General features: G+C 41.1%; 1 protein-coding gene across 3 annotated transcripts in view; it reads left to right on the top strand.

The window, feature by feature from the left end:
* Nucleotides 1-18,085, top strand: part of PARN (poly(A)-specific ribonuclease) — a 199,364-nt gene that overhangs the window by 41,367 nt on the left and 139,912 nt on the right. For all 3 annotated transcript variants that reach the window (XR_004258157.1, XM_032242718.1, XM_032242717.1), the window contains exons 14-18: nt 3,034-3,077; nt 4,581-4,623; nt 4,961-5,036; nt 7,094-7,204; nt 8,160-8,229. Coding sequence is in view for 2 of the 3 variants with exons in the window: in XM_032242718.1 (XP_032098609.1) it covers nt 3,034-3,077; nt 4,581-4,623; nt 4,961-5,036; nt 7,094-7,204; nt 8,160-8,229 (344 nt within the window). In the remaining variant the exon portion in view is untranslated. The remainder of the gene's footprint in view (nt 1-3,033; nt 3,078-4,580; nt 4,624-4,960; nt 5,037-7,093; nt 7,205-8,159; nt 8,230-18,085) is intronic.

The raw sequence follows: 18,085 nt of genomic DNA on the forward strand, positions 1-18,085 counted from the left end.
GTTAATTTTTGTATTTTTAGCAGAGAGGGGATTTCACCTTGTTGGCCAGGCCATTCTCAAACTCCTGACCTCAGGTAATCTGCCTGCCTTGGCCTCCGAAAGTGCTAGGATTACAGGCATGAGCCACCATGCTTGACCATTTTTTTTTTCCTTCTTTGAGACATTGTCTCACTGTGTCACTCAGGCTGGAGTGCAGTGGCGCGATCATGGTCCACTGCAGCCTCAACTCCCTGGGCTCAGATGATACTCTTATCTTAGCCACCTGTGTACTGGAACCACAGGCACATGCCACCATGCCTGACTAATTGTTGTGTATTTTTCATAGAGATGAGATCTCACCATTTTCCCAGGCTGGCCTCAAATTCCTGGGCTCAAGAGAGATCTGTCCAACTCAGTCTTCCAAAGTGCTAAGATTATAGGTGTGAACCACCGCACCTGGCCTCATCACCCACTTCTTATTGGCCAAGTAGATCAAAGTAGCAGCTCCCCTTGACTTTTTGAGCTATTTATTTATTTATTTTTGAGATGGAGTCTTGCGCTGTCACCCAGCCTAGAGTGCAGTGGCGCAATCTTGGCTTACTGCAATCTCTGCCTCCCGGATTCAAGCGTTTCTCCTGCCTCAGCCTCCGAAGTAGCTGGGATTATAGGCGCCTGCCACCACGCCTGGCTAATTTTTATATTTTTATTAGTGATGGGGTTTCATCATGTTGGGCAGGCCGGTCTAGAACTTCCAGCCTCAAGTGATCCACCCGCTCAGCCTCCCAAAGTGCTGGGATTACAGGCATGAGTCATCGCACCCGGCTCTTTTTGACCTTTAAAGCAATCAAGTTATCAGCAAGGAAAGAGGAAAATGTATTTAATTCTGTGCTTCTCCATGTTTTGAATACCAAACAGAACTTGGCACTAGAAGGCATTAAATATCAATTTAATGAATGAAGTACCTCCCGACTGCCAGTTTTGTAATCTTCTGATGTATGGCTCTGTTTCTGTCACTGACCCTGCTGAAAATTCTAAATTAATCCCACGCTCTTTGTTTTCTAGCCAGTTGACTGTTTTTAACCCCTGCATATCAGGCTTTCTGTGATCCAGCCCAGCCTTTCTGTGTAGTCTTATCTGTTGTTACTCTCCTTTTTCCAAGACTGGCTTATTTGTTCCCTGAGAGGTGCTTTGTATAATTTCTTCCAACTTGAATTTTCTCTCGTTGTTCTCAATGCTTTCTGTTCACAACTTTCCTTTAACTTTCTGTGGGGCAGCGTTTGCCTCCTTTATAAAGTTTTTGTTGTCTGCTACCTTGCCCAAGAGGGGCTCTTTGCTTTCTCTGAGCTCCCACAAAACATTGTATCTCTGTATGTTAACGTACATTTTGTCTTGTATTATACAACATAACCCCCTTCTAGGTGGTTAGCACCTTGGATAAGGAGTGCAGCCTTTTTGTTGTCTGTGTGTAAGTGCCTAACATAACACATTGTGTGTAACACATGTAACATTAATGAATGTTAAATGCAGTGAAACTGGTCTTGAATTAAATTCTGGTAGAAAGAGCAAGTGATTTGTTGTAGAGGTGTAAGTGGATCAGGATAAGCAGTTTTATCCCTCACTTTATTACTAAGGCTACCTGGGTAAGTCACTTAATTTCTTTATGTGCTGGCACTGTCAGAGAGAGAAAATGTTTTTTTTTTTTTTTTTTTTTTCCTGTCTACCTTGAGAAGAAGTGATGAGAATAAATTAGAAAGCCTAATAAATTAGAAAGCTGGATGTGGTGGTGGATACCTGCCGTGCCTGCTATTTGAGAGGCTCTTATGGGAGGATTGCTTGAATCTAGGAGTTCAAGGCTAGTCTGGGCAGCATAGTGAGACCCTGACTCGATAAAAAGGTAGAGCTCTTACATATACTGGTATTAAAATTTGCATTTAAAAGGACACTAAAGAATCCACATTTTGGAGTTGCCTTTTAAGGGAGAGTGTTTTCTTATGAACCATCTTTTAGAAGGCATTAGTGTAGAACTGTGCTATATGTTGACCCTGGAGGTGGCTATAATTCTCCTTGTTCCTTGCTTGTAAAGCTTTCTAGTGGTATTGAGAGATTACAAACAGTCATTATTGCATTTTTTTTTTTTTTGACTTTGCATTGAAACCTCTAGTTCATGCTTTGCCCATTAATTTAACTGTAGCCATTGAAAAGCTGGTGAGTATATCAAGCTAGCTAAATACAGCCTGTATATACAGGCTTGAAAAGCTAATTGGAAACAGCAGTTTCCTATGAAGCATGAATAAACAGTGAAGAGAAGTGTAGTTTACAAAGGGTCAGGAGTATGACTACTTAGTCTAGTATGGCAATTGTGTATGTAAATGAGTTAATTCAAAATTAGAGCACTCTCATTTCAGCCCTAGACTCCCTGATCAAAATAAACTTGAGAAATGAATTGTCTAATCTAGGCACTTGCTATTAGTGCCACTTTAGCAATTTTCTGGAGTTGAAACAGGAATCGTATGTGTATTGAAAGGCGTATGTTTCCATGGCCATTTTTACTAATGTTTCATAGGTGATCTCAGTAAAGCTCTAAGCTAGTTTGCAGTATGCCCATTTCCTGTATAAACCATTTAATTTAAATGACTCTGCTTGTCTCACTATTAAATTTGTGTGGTAGATCATAGCCTGTTAGCTGTTATTGGAAGTTTTCTGGAGTTATTATAGGCCTCTCAAATATGTAGTTTCTTATACATATTATTGGATACTCCCCTCTGCCCCTTCCCAATTTCAACTATTGAATCCTTAAACTCGTGTGTTTTGGTTATGCAGAAGTTAGTTATCAGGTTGTATGGTTCCCAATAAGTGAGGAAATTGGGAAGTTTTTTTTTTTTTTTTTTTCAGTGCTTATTAACTAGAAGGGGGTTTTCTAGTTTAGCTTAAGGCCTGTGTGAGGTCCAATAGCTTGTTTGAGAGGACAGCTATGGAACTTGAGCTGTTTACATGTTTTTTTAATACTGTGAGTGTATTAGGAAAATTGTAACAAGTCCTTCTCTTGTTCTTTAGGACTTAAATGAGTTTAAAGAGATGACAACATGTGTTTTCCCCAGGTAAGCACGCTGTGTTGTTTAAAAGAGTCTGCAGGGCGTGGTGGCTCACACCTATAATCACACCACTTTGGGAGGCAGTGGTGGGAGGATCATTTGAGCCCAGGAGTTCAGTACCAGCCCAGGCAACATAGTGAAACCCATCTCTACAAAAAATAAAAACTTAGCTGGGCATGATGGCATACCTGTGGTCCAGCTACTCGGGAGGCTGAAGTGGGCAAATTGCTTGAACCCAGGAGGTCTAGGCTGCAGTGAGCTGTAATAGTGCCACTACACTCCAGCCTGGGTGACAGTGAGATCCTGTCTCCAAACAATAAAAATAAAAAAGATTCCTCGTGACATGTACAATACAAATAGGCATATAGTGATTTGTGATTTGTCAAAACCATTAGGTCATGATTAGAGTCCAGTTTATATAAGCCTGGGACTTATTTACTGTTTCCAATGTTGTGATGGCTTGCTTTTATAATTCATGATTGGTTTTGTTATTGAAAAATCACAGTTTGAACTGAGAGTGAAAGTAGACAGCAACTCCTTTTTTCTTATCCCTCATCTTGCTGTCTTAAGAAGTGGTGAAGTATCCTTGACATGGCTCTGTCTGTCTTACATGTAGGATGTACCCTGTAACTATTGAAGTGTCCAATTGAGAGTGCTCAAGAGTCAGTCAAGAACTGTCTGTCTGGCTAGAGATTGTATTTTATCCACTTCAAGTCAGTGCCTTTTCCTGTTGATGTTTTCCACAGTTATTGCACCTTTGTTCTAATAGGTCACATGTCACATATCTCTAAGATCTAATAGGTCAGCCATGTGGAGCCTACAGAACAAGTGTTGGTGTTTTAGGACCTGTTGAAGAGGGATAGGCGTGGTATTCAAGCAATTGCTCTTTCAGCTGGCTTATTTCCTTTTACCTACTGTGTTCACATTTATATGAAAAAAATAGAGAAATAGGGTTTTTGTGTGAGTTTCTCCCCCCCACTTTTTTTTTTTTTTTTTTTTTTAAATATTTCTGATCTCTGAAATGGAATAATAAGAAATAAAAACAACAGCATGAAACTACTGATTGCAGATTTTGGCCCTCCAGAAGAATTTATAGTTTACAAACCTGAAGAGTAGCAGTAAATGGTAGCAGGGAATGGTAGACTGGCAGCAGTATTTGAACCATGTTAAACCATGTGAGAGTATTTGACTCACACTTGAGATTGATGGAGCCTGGGCTCTCTCAGGGTCCAGTGAATCTGGAACTTGTACGCCAGGTGTGGACTCTCCTGGATGAAGTCTCTGAGGATGGGACCGAGTATCTACCCCGACATACTAGGGATGCCGGTGCTGGGTTCAAAACGGCCAGTGTGTTTAATTCCTTTGTCTGTGTTTAAGTATTTTATGTATTATTTTATGTTTTAAGTATGTATTTTATGTATTAAGTATTTTAAGTAGCTTACATATTGAGTAAAAGATGTTTCAAACATTGATAAACATTTTGTTTACCTTGTTAAAAATTCTTTTTAGACTCTTGGATACTAAACTGATGGCCAGCACACAACCTTTTAAGGTATTATTCATTTGCTGCTTTATAAAGTGACTGCATTTTACTGAGTGAAATGAATGCCAGAACAGTGTAGCCTTCTGGCAAAAGTTTGGAGGTATTTAATGCATCTGTAAAAATCTTTGTTCATTTGGTTATACTTTGTGTGTTATAAAAATTAAACTAGCTACTTCTCTTTCACATTGAAAAAAAATGAAGACTTCTGTGTTTCTTTAAAGAACACAAGGGGGCAGTACTAGCTGCTGCCTTTTTATGTTTTTTTTTTTTTTTTGGTCAGTGAATCTCTAGTATATATTGTACTGAGGTGATGAAGTCTCATAATTCTTTGCTTCCTGGTTTGCAGGATATTATTAACAACACATCCCTTGCGGAATTGGAAAAGCGGTTAAAAGAGACACCTTTCAACCCTCCTAAAGTTGGTAAGAATATTAAACAAATCTGAAAGCCTCTAAATTCTTTGTAGTAATTATTGATGTATATTGTAGAAGAAAGGCAGAATGGCTCTGGAAACCATATTGTTCATTTATAGATTTTGGCTGAATTCACTTGCACGTACCTTGTGCTGAATTACTGTTTTTTAAATAGAGATGGTCTTTTACTTCTACATCTATTTTATGTTAATGGAGTTGGGTAGCCATTCATTGAGAATTTTAGCAGTTAAAGCTTCAAGGCTTTTATTTCTTGATTTATGGAATTCTCCTAAAACTTGATGTGCCCTTCTTTTCTTTGATACATCGTTTAGGCAGAGAAAAAGAGCTAGCGATTAATCACCAGGAGTAGAGTAAAAAATATATTTTCCGTCTCAGAAAAGCCCAAGAACTGGATTTACAGATGAGATTAAGGCAAGTCCTCACCCTGCCTCCTTTTCAGCTGGTTTAGATAGTAGAAACAGCAGCACTGAGGAAAACCAGAAGTAGGGAGATGAGATGGAGGTGTTTTGCCACCTCTGGCCATACCCAGGTATGCAGAAAACCTTCCAGGTGCTGCTTCCTTAGTCCCTGTTAGCCTAATTGTGCTGCCCATGTGGCAATTACTGAGCCATTAGCTGTAGCTTGAAAACTGCTAAAGACATGGATAATAGGACTAATGGTTTAGAAATTGATAATGCAGGGTATTAAAGCAGCCAACATTACAATAATTTGCCTCTTTCTGGGTAACAGTCCAATAAAAGAATTAAGAAAAGTGGTGGTGGGGCCATGGGGGGAGAAAACCTAGACCTTTTCTATAGCAATATAATGGAAATAATTGATTTTGGAAAGAATGTGTTTCAGTTGATGATGGAGTGGAAGATATTACCTAGGTGGCTATCATGTTAAACGGCATTTTTAAAAAAGACATCAAGTCTAATATTTAATACTTACAGAATTTAAAGAATTCTTGCTTGAGGAACATTGTACTGATATAAAAACAGTTCCAGTTTTTTCATTGTTAATTTCCATTCATGCTTTTGATTCTGTGTTGCAACCTCCCTGAAATTTATTTCCAGAATGGTTCTAGGAAATACTTATTTATGAGTTATTGTTTTAGCTTATTATTTCCATATAAAATAGTAGTTAGCATCTGGTAGAGAATTAAGTCTAAAACAAGTCATTTCTGTTAGAGTTTATCTGGTCACATCTGTATTTATCAGTGTCACAAAAAAACCATATTATATATAAAATGGTCTTTGATGTAAAGTGGCTTCGGGATCCAAGGCCAGCATTATAGTAAGTTCAGTTAATTTTGGAGTTGGTTGTGCTGTCAACTTTTGATCTCTAAGCTTGGGAACATAGTAGAGGACAGTAGTGAATTTGAGCTGTCAATATTGAATTGCAATCTTTCGTTTTTTGAGGGGAGGGTTACCTTAGGTATTGATAGGTAGTTTTTGAGTGCTTACCATGTATCAAGCACTAGGTAAGAGTTTAACTTATATTATCTGATCCCAGCAACCTTTTGAAGAAGGTTTGATTATTATCTCTGTTTTACAAAAATGGAAGCTTAGCTATAAAGTGACTTGCCTAAGGTCATATAGCAAATAAACAGTGGAGCAGAGATTCAAACTCATTGTGACTCCAGAGCCCATGCTGTTAATCTTTATTCTGAATCGTCTGTTGTGTCCTGATGTGACCATCCTGTAGAAGGGAAGAATGTCCTTTTCATGGCCTTAGAAAGCAAGCAGAAGAGGAATAATTGTCCTAGAGCGAGTTATGCATGATCATAAATAGGACCCACCAGTGTGGGATGAGAAAGCCAACGGCTGAGTTCTTCATAATGTAACTGAGGCATTTCTGTATCCCAGACCAAAGCTGTCATTTTCAGTGACTCTGTTATCTTGTATTGTAAGGTGTTATATGGAGAGAATTAAGGAATAGATAGCTTTTTTTCCTGCCTAGTTAGGATATTTCTGTAGCATATACTAATGCAATTGGAATTGGTCGGGCAATGTGCTTAATAGTCCTTGTTTTGAGGAAAACTTTTTTTTCCTTTTTTTTCTTAGAAAGTGCCAAAGGTTTTCCCAGTTATGACACAGCGTCTGAACAGCTCCACGAGGCAGGCTACGATGCCTACATCACAGGGCTGTGCTTCATCTCCATGGCCAATTACCTAGGTATGTATTACATGTGTTTCAGTCAAACAGGCCATGATCTAGAATGGATCTCACCCATCTCCTGGCTTAGGCTGCTGTAATAAGTCACTGTAGACTGTGGGGCTTAAACGACAGACATTTATTTCTTATAGTTCTGGAGGCTGGGAAGTCTAAGACCCAGTGGCCAGCAGTCTGGTATCCGGTGATAGTCCACTTTCTGGTTTACAGATGGCTGCCTTCTTGTGTTGTCACATGGTAGAGAGCATAGACAGCAGAAGCCGTGCCTACTCTTCTTTTTTTTAAGAGTCAGGGTCTCACCCTATCACCCAGGCTGGAAGTACAGTGGTACAATCGTAGCTTACTGCAACCCTGAACTCCTGGGTTTAAGAGATCCTCCCACCTCAGCCTCCCAGGTAGCTGGGACTACAGGTGTGCACCACCATACCTGGCTAACTTTTAAATTTTTTAATAGAGACAGGATCTTGTTATGTTAATTAGGCTAGTCTAGAATTTCTAGGCTCAAGCGATCCTCCTACCTTAGCTTCCCAAAGTGTTGGGATTTCAGGCGTGAGCCACCGCACCTGCCCTCCTGACAGTTCTTATAAAGGCACTAATTCCCTCATAACCTAATTACCTCCTAAAGGTCTCACTTCCAAATACCATCCCATTGGGGTTTAGGCTTCAACATATGAATTTTAGGGGCACACAAACATTGAACCTATATCACTACCATTTTCTTGGGATCCACTCACCCAGTTAGAACTGGGAGCATTTTGAGGTAGGAGTGGGAGGACATGAGGGAAGGGGAATTGGCAAGGAAAACCACTGACACTTCCTGTGGTATGGTACTTGGTCCATAAGAATGCCTTTCACCCTTGTTGAACCATAGTGTTGCTTTAAATCTGGTTTGGTCTAAACTTTCAGGCTTGGTCTGTGTGACTATGAATAATAATACCTCTCTTCTTTTCTTCATTAGGTTCTTTTCTCAGTCCTCCAAAAATTCATGTGTCTGCCAGATCAAAACTCATTGAACCTTTTTTTAACAAGTAAGTAATCAGAGAGTTCCAGTTCCCAAGTTCTCTTAATGTGGAACAGCCTACTATCTTGGGATGTCAGTTTGGAGTGATTGGGAGCTGTAGCACATTTTTAGATAAAATATTTTTCATCTCAAGTGACTCAGATGTTTTTTGAAAGTAGAAATTGACCTTTTGGGAAATAAATGTATTAAAAATATAGGCTTCAAAAAAAGAAAAAAGAAAACATTGCTAGAGGTAGTGCATCTCTTCCCAGAAAAAGAGCTAGTAGTTCTGGCATTTAAATTTTCCATGAGTTGGGCCAGACATGGTCGCTCACACCTATAATCACAGCACTTGGGCGGATCATTTGAGGTCAGGAGTTCAAGGCCAGCCTGGCCAACATGGTAAAACCCTGTCTAAATATACAAAAATTAGCCAGGCGTGATGGTGGGTTCCTGTAATCCCAGCTACTCAGGAGGCTGAGGTGGGAGAATTGCTTCAACCCAGGAGGCAGAGATTGCATTGAGCTGAGATGGCACCACTGCACTCCAGCCTGGGCAACAGAGCAAAACTCTATCTCAAAAAAAAAAAAAAAAAAAAAAAATCCTATTTAATAGATGTTTATGTATGGTTCCACCTACACCCTGACAAATTTGACATGTGAGATTATTATTTATGCTTGCATTATTATCTGATTAAATAATATTGTGTCTAAGAAGATGTTGGTTCTATAAATAGCTTTTAAGAAATCCATGAAGTTGAGGCCAGGCGCAGTGGCTCACACCTGTAATCCCAGCACTTTGGGAGGCCGAGGCGGGCAGATCACCTGAGGTCGGGAGTTTGAGACCAGCCTGACCAACATGGAGAAATCCCATTTCTACTAAAAATACAAAATTCGCCAGGCGTGGTCCATGCATGCCTACAATCCTATCTACTCAGGAAGCTGAGGCAGGAGAATCGCTTCAACCTGGGAGGTGGAGGTTGCGGTGAGCTGAGATGGCACCATTGTACTCCAGCCTTGGCTACAAGGGCAAGACTCCATCTAAAAAAAAAACAGAGAAACCCATGAAGTTTTGTGCTGGGTGCTGTGGCTCACACCCGTAATCCCAGCACCTTGGGAGGCTGAGATGGGCAGATCATGTGAGGCCAGGAGTTTGAGACCAGCCTGGCCATGGTGAAACCTCATCTCTACTGAAAATACAAAATCTAGCTGGGCGTATTGGCAAGCCCTTGTAATCCTAGCTACTTGAGATGCTGAGGCAGGATAATCACTTGAACTTGGGAGGCAAAAGTTGCAGTGAACCATCATTGCACCACTGCACTCCAGCCTGGGAGACAGAGTGAGACCCCATCTTAAAAAAAAAAAGGAAAAAGAAAAAAAAGAAATCCATGAAGTTTTGATTGCAATTACATCCTGAACCCTCATCTGAATGGACCTAATGAAGCAAAGGCTTGCTCGTATATTTTCATTGTTGTAAGTAGTCAGAGTGATTTAGGCAGAAGTTTTAAGTTCAGACCATTTTTAAAGAAGACTGTTACTTCAAGGTGTGCTTTGTGCTTGCTTAACAAAGCTGAGATTGAAGTTAAGGATGCGGTCCTCAAACAGGCTACAGTTTGGTTCTGTGCCAGAACCCTAAAGCATCATCTTTACCCTAGCTCCAAGGCAGGGTTGGTTCTAGAGGTTCTCTGCAAGCCAGACAGAACAAGGCAGCCTGCGACTATTATTACCACTGAAAGAAGTCACGACTTCAGTGTTGCGTTGGTCGCATCATTTTTTTTTTTTTCTGTTTACTAAGAAACAACTTTTTTTTTTTTACATTCTATGAAGCAGTTTACAGTCCTGTCATTGCTTTGCTGGGTAAGAATACTGTACCATCTCCTGCAGACGTCTGTATAAATGCTTGTGTTTAGGTGGTGTGCTGCAGACACACGTCAGTTCTAAACATCTGGATTCCTAAGGTGCCAAATTGGTGTTGTCTGAGTTTGTTAATTTTATCATATTGTGCCTTCTTATTTTTTTAAATCTTTTTTCTTCTTTTCTATGAAAGTTCAGAAATAAATGTATATGTTTTTCAAAGTGGACTGGGGAACAGTGTAGTGTATATTGGAAATTAAGGTGAATTTTTCTGTGTGGAAAATCAATTCTGGTAACCACTGAGTCCTTGCTGTTCTTTAAGAGTAAAACATGATTGTCTTAGCTCATTTCTTTTTTGGGGCAGTGTTTGTCTTTGTAAATCTTTGGAAATGTAGCTTAAGCTATAGACCATAGAACCCACAGGTGATGTTAAATAGCTTTTTTTTTTTTTGAAATGGGGTCTCACTTTGTCTCCCAGGCTAGAGTGTGGAGTGCAGTGGCACGATCTCAGCTCACTGCAACGTCTGCCACCTGGGTTCAAGCAGTCCTGCCTCAGCCTCCGGAGTAGCTGGAACTACAGGTGTGTACCACACCTGGCTAATTTTTATATTTTTAGTAAACATGGGGTTTCACCATACTGACCAGGCTGGTCTCAAACTCCTACCCTCAGGTTATCTGCCTGCCTCAGTCTCCCAGAGTGCTGGGATTATAGACGTGAACCACCACGCCCGGCTAAATATAGTTCTGATTATGACTGTTCCTTACATTTTTATGTACTGGATGTTAAATTCATTATTCGGCATTAGTTTTCAACTGGAGAGATGTTGACTCATTTGTAATTTTTTTTTTTTTTTTTTTTTTTGAGGCAGAGTCTTGCTCTTTTGCCCAGGCTGGCATGCTCTTTGTAGCCTCCATCTCCTGAGCTCAAGCAAGCCTCCTACCTCAACCTCCTGAGTAGTCATTTGTAAATGTTTAAACAGTAGAAATATTAAAACAGTGATCCTGCTTCTCCACTAAAGTTAACCCCTTATAAAATCAGATATTGGATACAAACTGGGTTGTAGGTTCCCAAACCTCAATTGTTGACTTCTGTGTGCTTGCAGGCTCAATGCCACATGGAAGCTGCATCTAGTTTATCACTTACGTATGTGACCAACATGCAGAGCAATCAAAACAAACTGATAAAAAAGCTTAGTTGGGCCAGGTGTGGTGGCTCATGCCTGTAATCCCAGCGCTTTAGGAGGTCGAGGTGGGCAGATGGACTTGAGGTCAGGAGTTCGAGATCAGCCTGGCCAACATGGTGAAACCCAGTCTGTACTAAAAGTACAAAAATTAGATGTATGTGGTGGCAGATGCCTGTAGTACCAGCTATTTGGAAAGTTGAGATAGGAGATCACTTGAACCCAAGAGGCAGATGTTGCGGTGAGCCTGGATCACACCACTGTACTCCAACCTGGGCAATAAGAGCGAGACTCCATCTCAAAAAAAAAAAAAAAAGAAGAAAGTAGGATTTCTGGGGCAGGTGCAGTGGCTCATGTCTATAATCCCAACATTTTGGGAAGGTGAGGAGGGAGGGTTGCTTGAGCCCAGGAGTTTGAGAGCAGCCCGGACCATGTGGCAAAACTCTGTCTCTACAAAAAATACAAAAATTAGCTGTGTGTGTGGCATGTATACCTGTAGTGCCAGTACTTGGGAGGCTGAGGCAGGAGGATCACTGGAGTCTGGGAACAGAGAACCAAAAAAAAGAAGGAAAAAAAAACAATTGCTTCTTTTGACATCTCTTTCTGTGTTAATATTGACCTTGTTCTTATTTGCAGGTGTGATTTATTACATTAAACCTTGATTTTTGTCATTTTTCTTGTTTACCCTTGTAGAGAACATTCAACAGTTGCCTCCAATATTATCTCAAGCTGATGATTTTAGAAAAATATGCAGATTTTTCTGAAGGTTAATTTATTTTGACACCAGGCTTTTTAAAATGTAATCTTTACCAAACATGCATAGTTCTAACATAAATTTGGGTGAACATTAAACTGCCCATGTATGCAAATAATATTTTACTTTGCTCTCACCAGATTTAATATTTAAAAAGTACACCTCGGCCGGGCACGGTGGCTCACGCCTGTAATCCCAGCACTTTGGGAGGCCGAGGTGGGTGGATCACGAGGTCAAGAGATCGAGACCATCCTGGTCAACATGGTGAAACCCCGTCTCTACTAAAAATACGAAAAAATTAGCTGGGCATGGTGACACGTGCCTGTAATCCCAGCTACTCAGGAGGCTGAGACAGGAGAATTGCCTGAACCCAGGAGGCGGAGGTTGCGGTGAGCCGAGATCGCGCCATTGCACTCCAGCCTGGGTAACAAGAGCGAAACTCCGTCTCCAAAAAAAAAAAAAAAAAAAAAAGTACACCTCAAGGGGAAGTAAACTTCACTTACTTTTGCATTCTAAATTAGGATTTAGTAGCATTAGTTATGCCATTTTGGGAAGCTTTATCAGGTCAACTGTTGAGGAAATCCTGAGACTGCTATTGTTCAAGCAGTATACAAAGACTGAATGTGATATTAGGTGTTTTTTAAGCCCTACTGGTCTAGATGTCCCATGAAGGTTTTGCATGGTGCCATTTTGTCTTTTTTGTGGCCTGGGCACCTCCCATAGTCCTCCTTCCTTTTTTGGAATCAGGAAAAGTCATGAGAGAATTGAGCCATGGAAATCAGGATCAGTCCACTGCTAATGACAGGCTGTGTGGAATGCACTCTTTGTTTATATTGGAGGCTCTCTCATCAGGAAATGATTTACCTTCTTTTATAACCTTGGTCAGTTTTAATCAATGCATTGAAAACCAGACTTAACGTTAAGATCCTTTGGTCAAATCCAGATCCTTTTAGGCTAGAAAGAGCTAAAAATACTCTCTGCTGTAGCTTTTTATTTTACAGCAGAAAGCACAAAATCATACTTTCGTCTTATGTTTTGTTAACTGTCTTCAATATTGTCAAGACGCCTTAACCCTTTTGTGAAGGTTTTTGGGAAGGTTGTTTTCTGTTTACCTCAGTTCTTAGAAAGAGGAAGAATATGAGCAGGCCTCTTGGCCAATTTCTGTAAGCAATGGAATGTGTGAAGATGAGCTAGGTACCTGTAGTTTAATGTACAGGATAGCTGCCTTGTTCTGAATCTGAACAGGGTTCTGCTGGAAATCTAGATCTTGCAATGACATTGCTTTATGATCTTTCTGAGCTACTGATCAGACAAGGAATGATCTGCTCTTGGACAAGTGTTTTCTCCTCTGTAAAATGGGGATAAAATGATTCACCTTCTGTATTGGTCCATTTTCATAGTGCTGATAAAGACATACCTGAGACAGGGCAATTTACAAAATAAAGAGGTTTATTGCATTTATAGTTTCACACGGCTGGGAATGCCTCACAATCATGGCAGAAGGTGAAAGCCACATCTCACATGGCAGCAGACAAGAAAAGAGAGCTTGTGCAGGGAAACTCCTATTTGTAAAATTGTCAGATCTTGTGAGATTCATCCACTATCAAGAGAACAGCTCAGGAAAGACCCACCCCATAAATTAATCACCTCCCTCTGAGTTCCTCTCACGATATGTGGGAATTGTGGGAGTTATAATTCAAGATGAGATTTGGTTGTAGACATAGCCAAATCATATCATTCCACCCCTGACCCCTCCCAAATCTCATATCCTCAGAATTCAAAACCAATCATGCCTGTCCAACAGTCCCCCAAAGTCTTATTTCAGCATTAACTTAAAAGTCCACAGTACAAAGTCTCATTCGAGACAGGCTAAGTTTGCCTTCTGTCTATTAGCATGTAAAATCAAAAGCAAGTTAGCTACTTCCTAGATACAATGGGGGTACAGGCAGTGAATAAATACAGCCATTCCAAATGGGAGTAATTGGCTACAGGCCTTATTACCTGTGTGATCTTGGGCAAGTTACACAACTCTGAAATCCAGCAAGGCAGTCACATCTTAAAGCTCCAAAATGATCTCCTTTGACTCCATGTGAGTCAATTCAGATCATACTGATGCAGGAGGTGGGCTCTCAGAGTCTTGGGCAGCTCTGCTCCTGTGGCTTTTCAGGGTGTATAGCCTCTCTTGGCTGCTTTCATGTGCTGGTGTTGAGTGTCTGTGGCTTTTTCAGATGCATGGTGCAAGCTGTCAGTGGTTCTACCATTCTGGAATCTGAAGGTCAGTGGCCCTCTTCTCTCAGCTCTACTAGGGTGGTGCCCCAGTAGGGACTCCGTGTGGGGGATCCGACCCCATATTTCCCTTCTGCACTGCCCTAGCAGAAGTTCTCGATGAGAGCCCCGCCCCTTCAGCAAACTTCTTCCTGGGCATCCAGTCATTTCCATATATCTTCTGAAATCTAGATGGAGGTTCCCAAACCTCAATTCTTGACTTCTGTGTGCTTGCAGGCCCAGTGCCACATGGAAGCTGCCAAGGCCTTGGGCTTCCACCCTCTGAAGTAATAGCCTGAGCTCTATGTTGGCCACTTTTAGTCACAGCTGAAGCAGCTGGGATGCAGGGCACCAAGTCCCTAGACTGCACACAGCAGAGGTATCCTAGGCCTTGCCCATGAAACCATTTTTTCCTCCTAGACCTCTGGGCCTTTGGTGGAAGGGGCTGCCTTGAAGACCTCTCACATGCCCTGGAGACATTTTCCCCATTGTCTTTGGCTCCTTGTTACTTATGCAAATTTCTGCAGCCAGCTTAATTTCTCCTCACAAAATGGGATTTTTTTTTCTATTGAATTGTCAAGTTGCAGATTTTCCAAACTTTTGTGCTCTGCTTTCCTTATAAAACTGAATGCCTTTAACAGCACTCAAGTCACCTCTTAAATGCTTTGCTACTTATAAATTTCTTCTGCCAGGTATCCTAAATCATCTCTCTCAGACTCAAAGTTCTACAAATCTGTAGAGCAAGGGCAAAATGCTGCCAGTCTCTTTGCTAAAACATAACAGGAGTCACCTTTACTCCAGTTCCCAACAAGTTCCCCGTCTCCATCTGGACCACCTCAGCCTGGATTTCATTGTCCATATCATTATCAGCATTTTGGTCAAAGCCATTCAGCATGTCTCTAGGGAATTCCAAACTTTCCCACATTTTTCTTTCTTATTCTGAGCCCTCCAAACTATTCTGACCTCTGCCTGTTATCCAGTTGCAAAGTCATTTCCACATTTTTGGATAGCTTTTCAGCAGCACCCTACTCCCAGTACCAATTTACTGTATTAATCTATTTTCATGCTGCTGATAAAGACATACCTGAGACTGGGCAATTTACAAAAGAAAGAGGTTTATTGGACTTAAAGTTCCACGCTGGGGAGGCCTCACAATCATGGCAGAAGGTGAAAGGCATGTCTCACATGGCAGCAGACAAGAGAGCTTGTGCAGAGAAACTCCCGTTTTTAAAACCATCAGATCTCTTGAGACAGATTCACTATCACAATAACAGTTAAGGAAAGACCCACCCCCTTAATTCAGTCCCTTGCCACCGCATTCCTCCCACAACATGTGGGAATTGTGGGAGTTACAACTCAAGGTGAGATTTGGATGGGGATACAGTGAAACCATGTCATCGTCCATAGAGGTTATAAGGATTGTATGAGATGTGAAAGGACTTTGATAGTTCTTAGAATTTAGTAAGTGCCCAGTATATATTCTTTTTCTTTTCTTGAAATATAAGGGGTTTGGAGAGGATTGGGGAGATATTGGTCAAAGGACACAAAATTTCATTTAGTAGGAATAAATTCAAGAGCTCTATTATAAAGCATGGTGACTGTAGTTACTAACAGTGTATTGTAAACTTGAAAATTATCAGAAGAGTTGGTTTTAAGTGTTTTCACTGGAAAAAGTGAGTATGTAAGGTAGTGGATATGTTAGCCTAATTTAGCCATCTTACAACATATACATATTTCAACACATATTGTACACATGAATATATACAATTTTTAGTTGTTAGTTAAAAATAAATAAGGCTGGGCATGGTGGTTCATGCCCATAATCCTAGCACTTTGGGAGACCAAGGGATGTGGATTGCTTGAGGCCAGGAGTTTAAGACCCAGGCAGGGCAACATAGTGAGACCTCATCTCTTAAAAAAAAACTAGCTGGGGATGGTGGCACATGCCTGTAGTCCCAGCTACTGAGGAGGCTGAGGCAAGAGGATTGCTTAAGCCCAGGAGGTTGAGGTTGCAGTGAGCTGTGGTTGCAGCATTGCACTCCACCCCTGAGGACAGAGCAAGACCCTGTCTTAAAAAAATAGATAAAAATAAAAAACATAAGAAGACCTAACATGCTAGGAGATTCAGTAAAAGTAGATGTGGTAGCAGAATATGTTTTATGTTTTAGTTTAATGAAAAAGAAACTGTTAGCTTGTGGATATAAAATTGAGTGCAGTAGCAACAAATGTGAAGCTTGTGGATATAAAATTGAGTGCTGTAGCAACAAATGTGAAGTTCTACTTTTGGTTGTAACTACCCTTTGGTGTTTGCTTATGAAAAATCAGATGATTAGCCAGGTGCGTTGGCTCATGCCTGTAATCCCAGCACTTTGGGAGGCCAAGGAGGGTGGATTACGAGGTCAGTAGTTCGAGACCAGTCTGGCCAACATGGTGAAAACCCGTCACTACTAAAAATACAAAGATTAGCCAGGTGTGGTGGTGGTGCCTGTAATCCCAGCTACCCTGGGAGGCTGAAGCAGGAGAATCGCTGGAACCCGGGTGGCAGAGATTGCAATGAGCCAAGACTGTGTTACTGCACTCCAGCCTGGGCGACAGAGGGAGACTGCATCTCAAACAAAAAGAAAAATCATATTGTGATTGTGTCACATTGGTATGTAATAGAAGCAAAATTGCTTTGATATGGGGCATTTAAAGTTTTGTTTTTCAAATGAATATAATGCAGTGTATGGAAGGTTGAATAGGTATACATAACAGCTATATGTACAGAGGATTGAGGAAGAAAACTGTGGTGCCTAAATAAAAGCACACCAGTGTTTTCTCCATTTTTCTCTATGGCAAGCAATTGCATGCTGGCTGCAAATTGGGTTTTTTCTTGTAATTTGCACGTGCTTGACTTTTTTTTTTTTTTTTGAGACGGAGTTTCACTCATGTTACCCAGGCTGGAGTGCAATGGCGCCATCTCGGCTCACCGCAACCTCCGCCTCCTGGGTTCAGGCAATTCTCCTGCCTCAGCCTCCTGAGTCGCTGGGATTACAGGCATGCGCCACCATGCCCAGCTAATTTTTTGTAGTTTTAGTAGAGACGGGGTTTCACCATGTTGACCAGGATGGTCTCGATCTCTTGACCTTGTAATCCACCCGCCTCGGCCTCCCAAAGTGCTGGGATTACAGGCTTGAGCCACCGCGCCCGGCCACGTGCTTGACTTTTAACATCAGAGAGATTTTAAACTGAAGGATTAAAGATTTCTTCCCAGTATCAACTTATTTTGGGTGGAAAAAAAAAAGATTTCTTCCCAGCCCTCTCCCTGGTAATGGACAGAGCAAGGCTTTATTTACTACTCACCAGCACAACTGCCATTCGTGCCCAGCAGCACAGCATGCAGGGTCACTATGGGCTGTTAAGGGACCCCATGTGTCCAGCTTGTCTCTCTGGAGGGTGCTGCCTGATCACCTGCAGGGAAGCCCTTGCTTAACCTTCCATTGTCCAGCCTGCCCCTCCCTCATACAGAGAAGCATTGTATTGAATTGAGTCTTACAGTAATTCCGCCTCTCCTCCATGGGACTTCCAGCTTCCCAACATAAACATGAGTTGTAACATAGTTTTACTGTTGGTAAGCGCATAGCTGTCAGTATCAAAACACTCCATAGGATTCGTTTCCATTTGAATTTAAATATTTAAAAAGCCATTTGATTTCTTCAGTAGAATTGCTTCACTTCAGGACCTCATGGAGTATAGTATAGTACATTTGAATCTCAGCTCTGCTCCTTATTACCTGTGTGATCTTGGGCAAGTTATTCACCCTCTCTGTGCCTCAACTTCCTCATCTATAAA

This window comes from Sapajus apella, unplaced genomic scaffold (assembly GCF_009761245.1).
Source record: "Sapajus apella isolate SASKATOON/1434 unplaced genomic scaffold, GSC_monkey_1.0 scaffold51, whole genome shotgun sequence".
Taxonomy (NCBI): domain Eukaryota; kingdom Metazoa; phylum Chordata; class Mammalia; order Primates; family Cebidae; genus Sapajus; species Sapajus apella.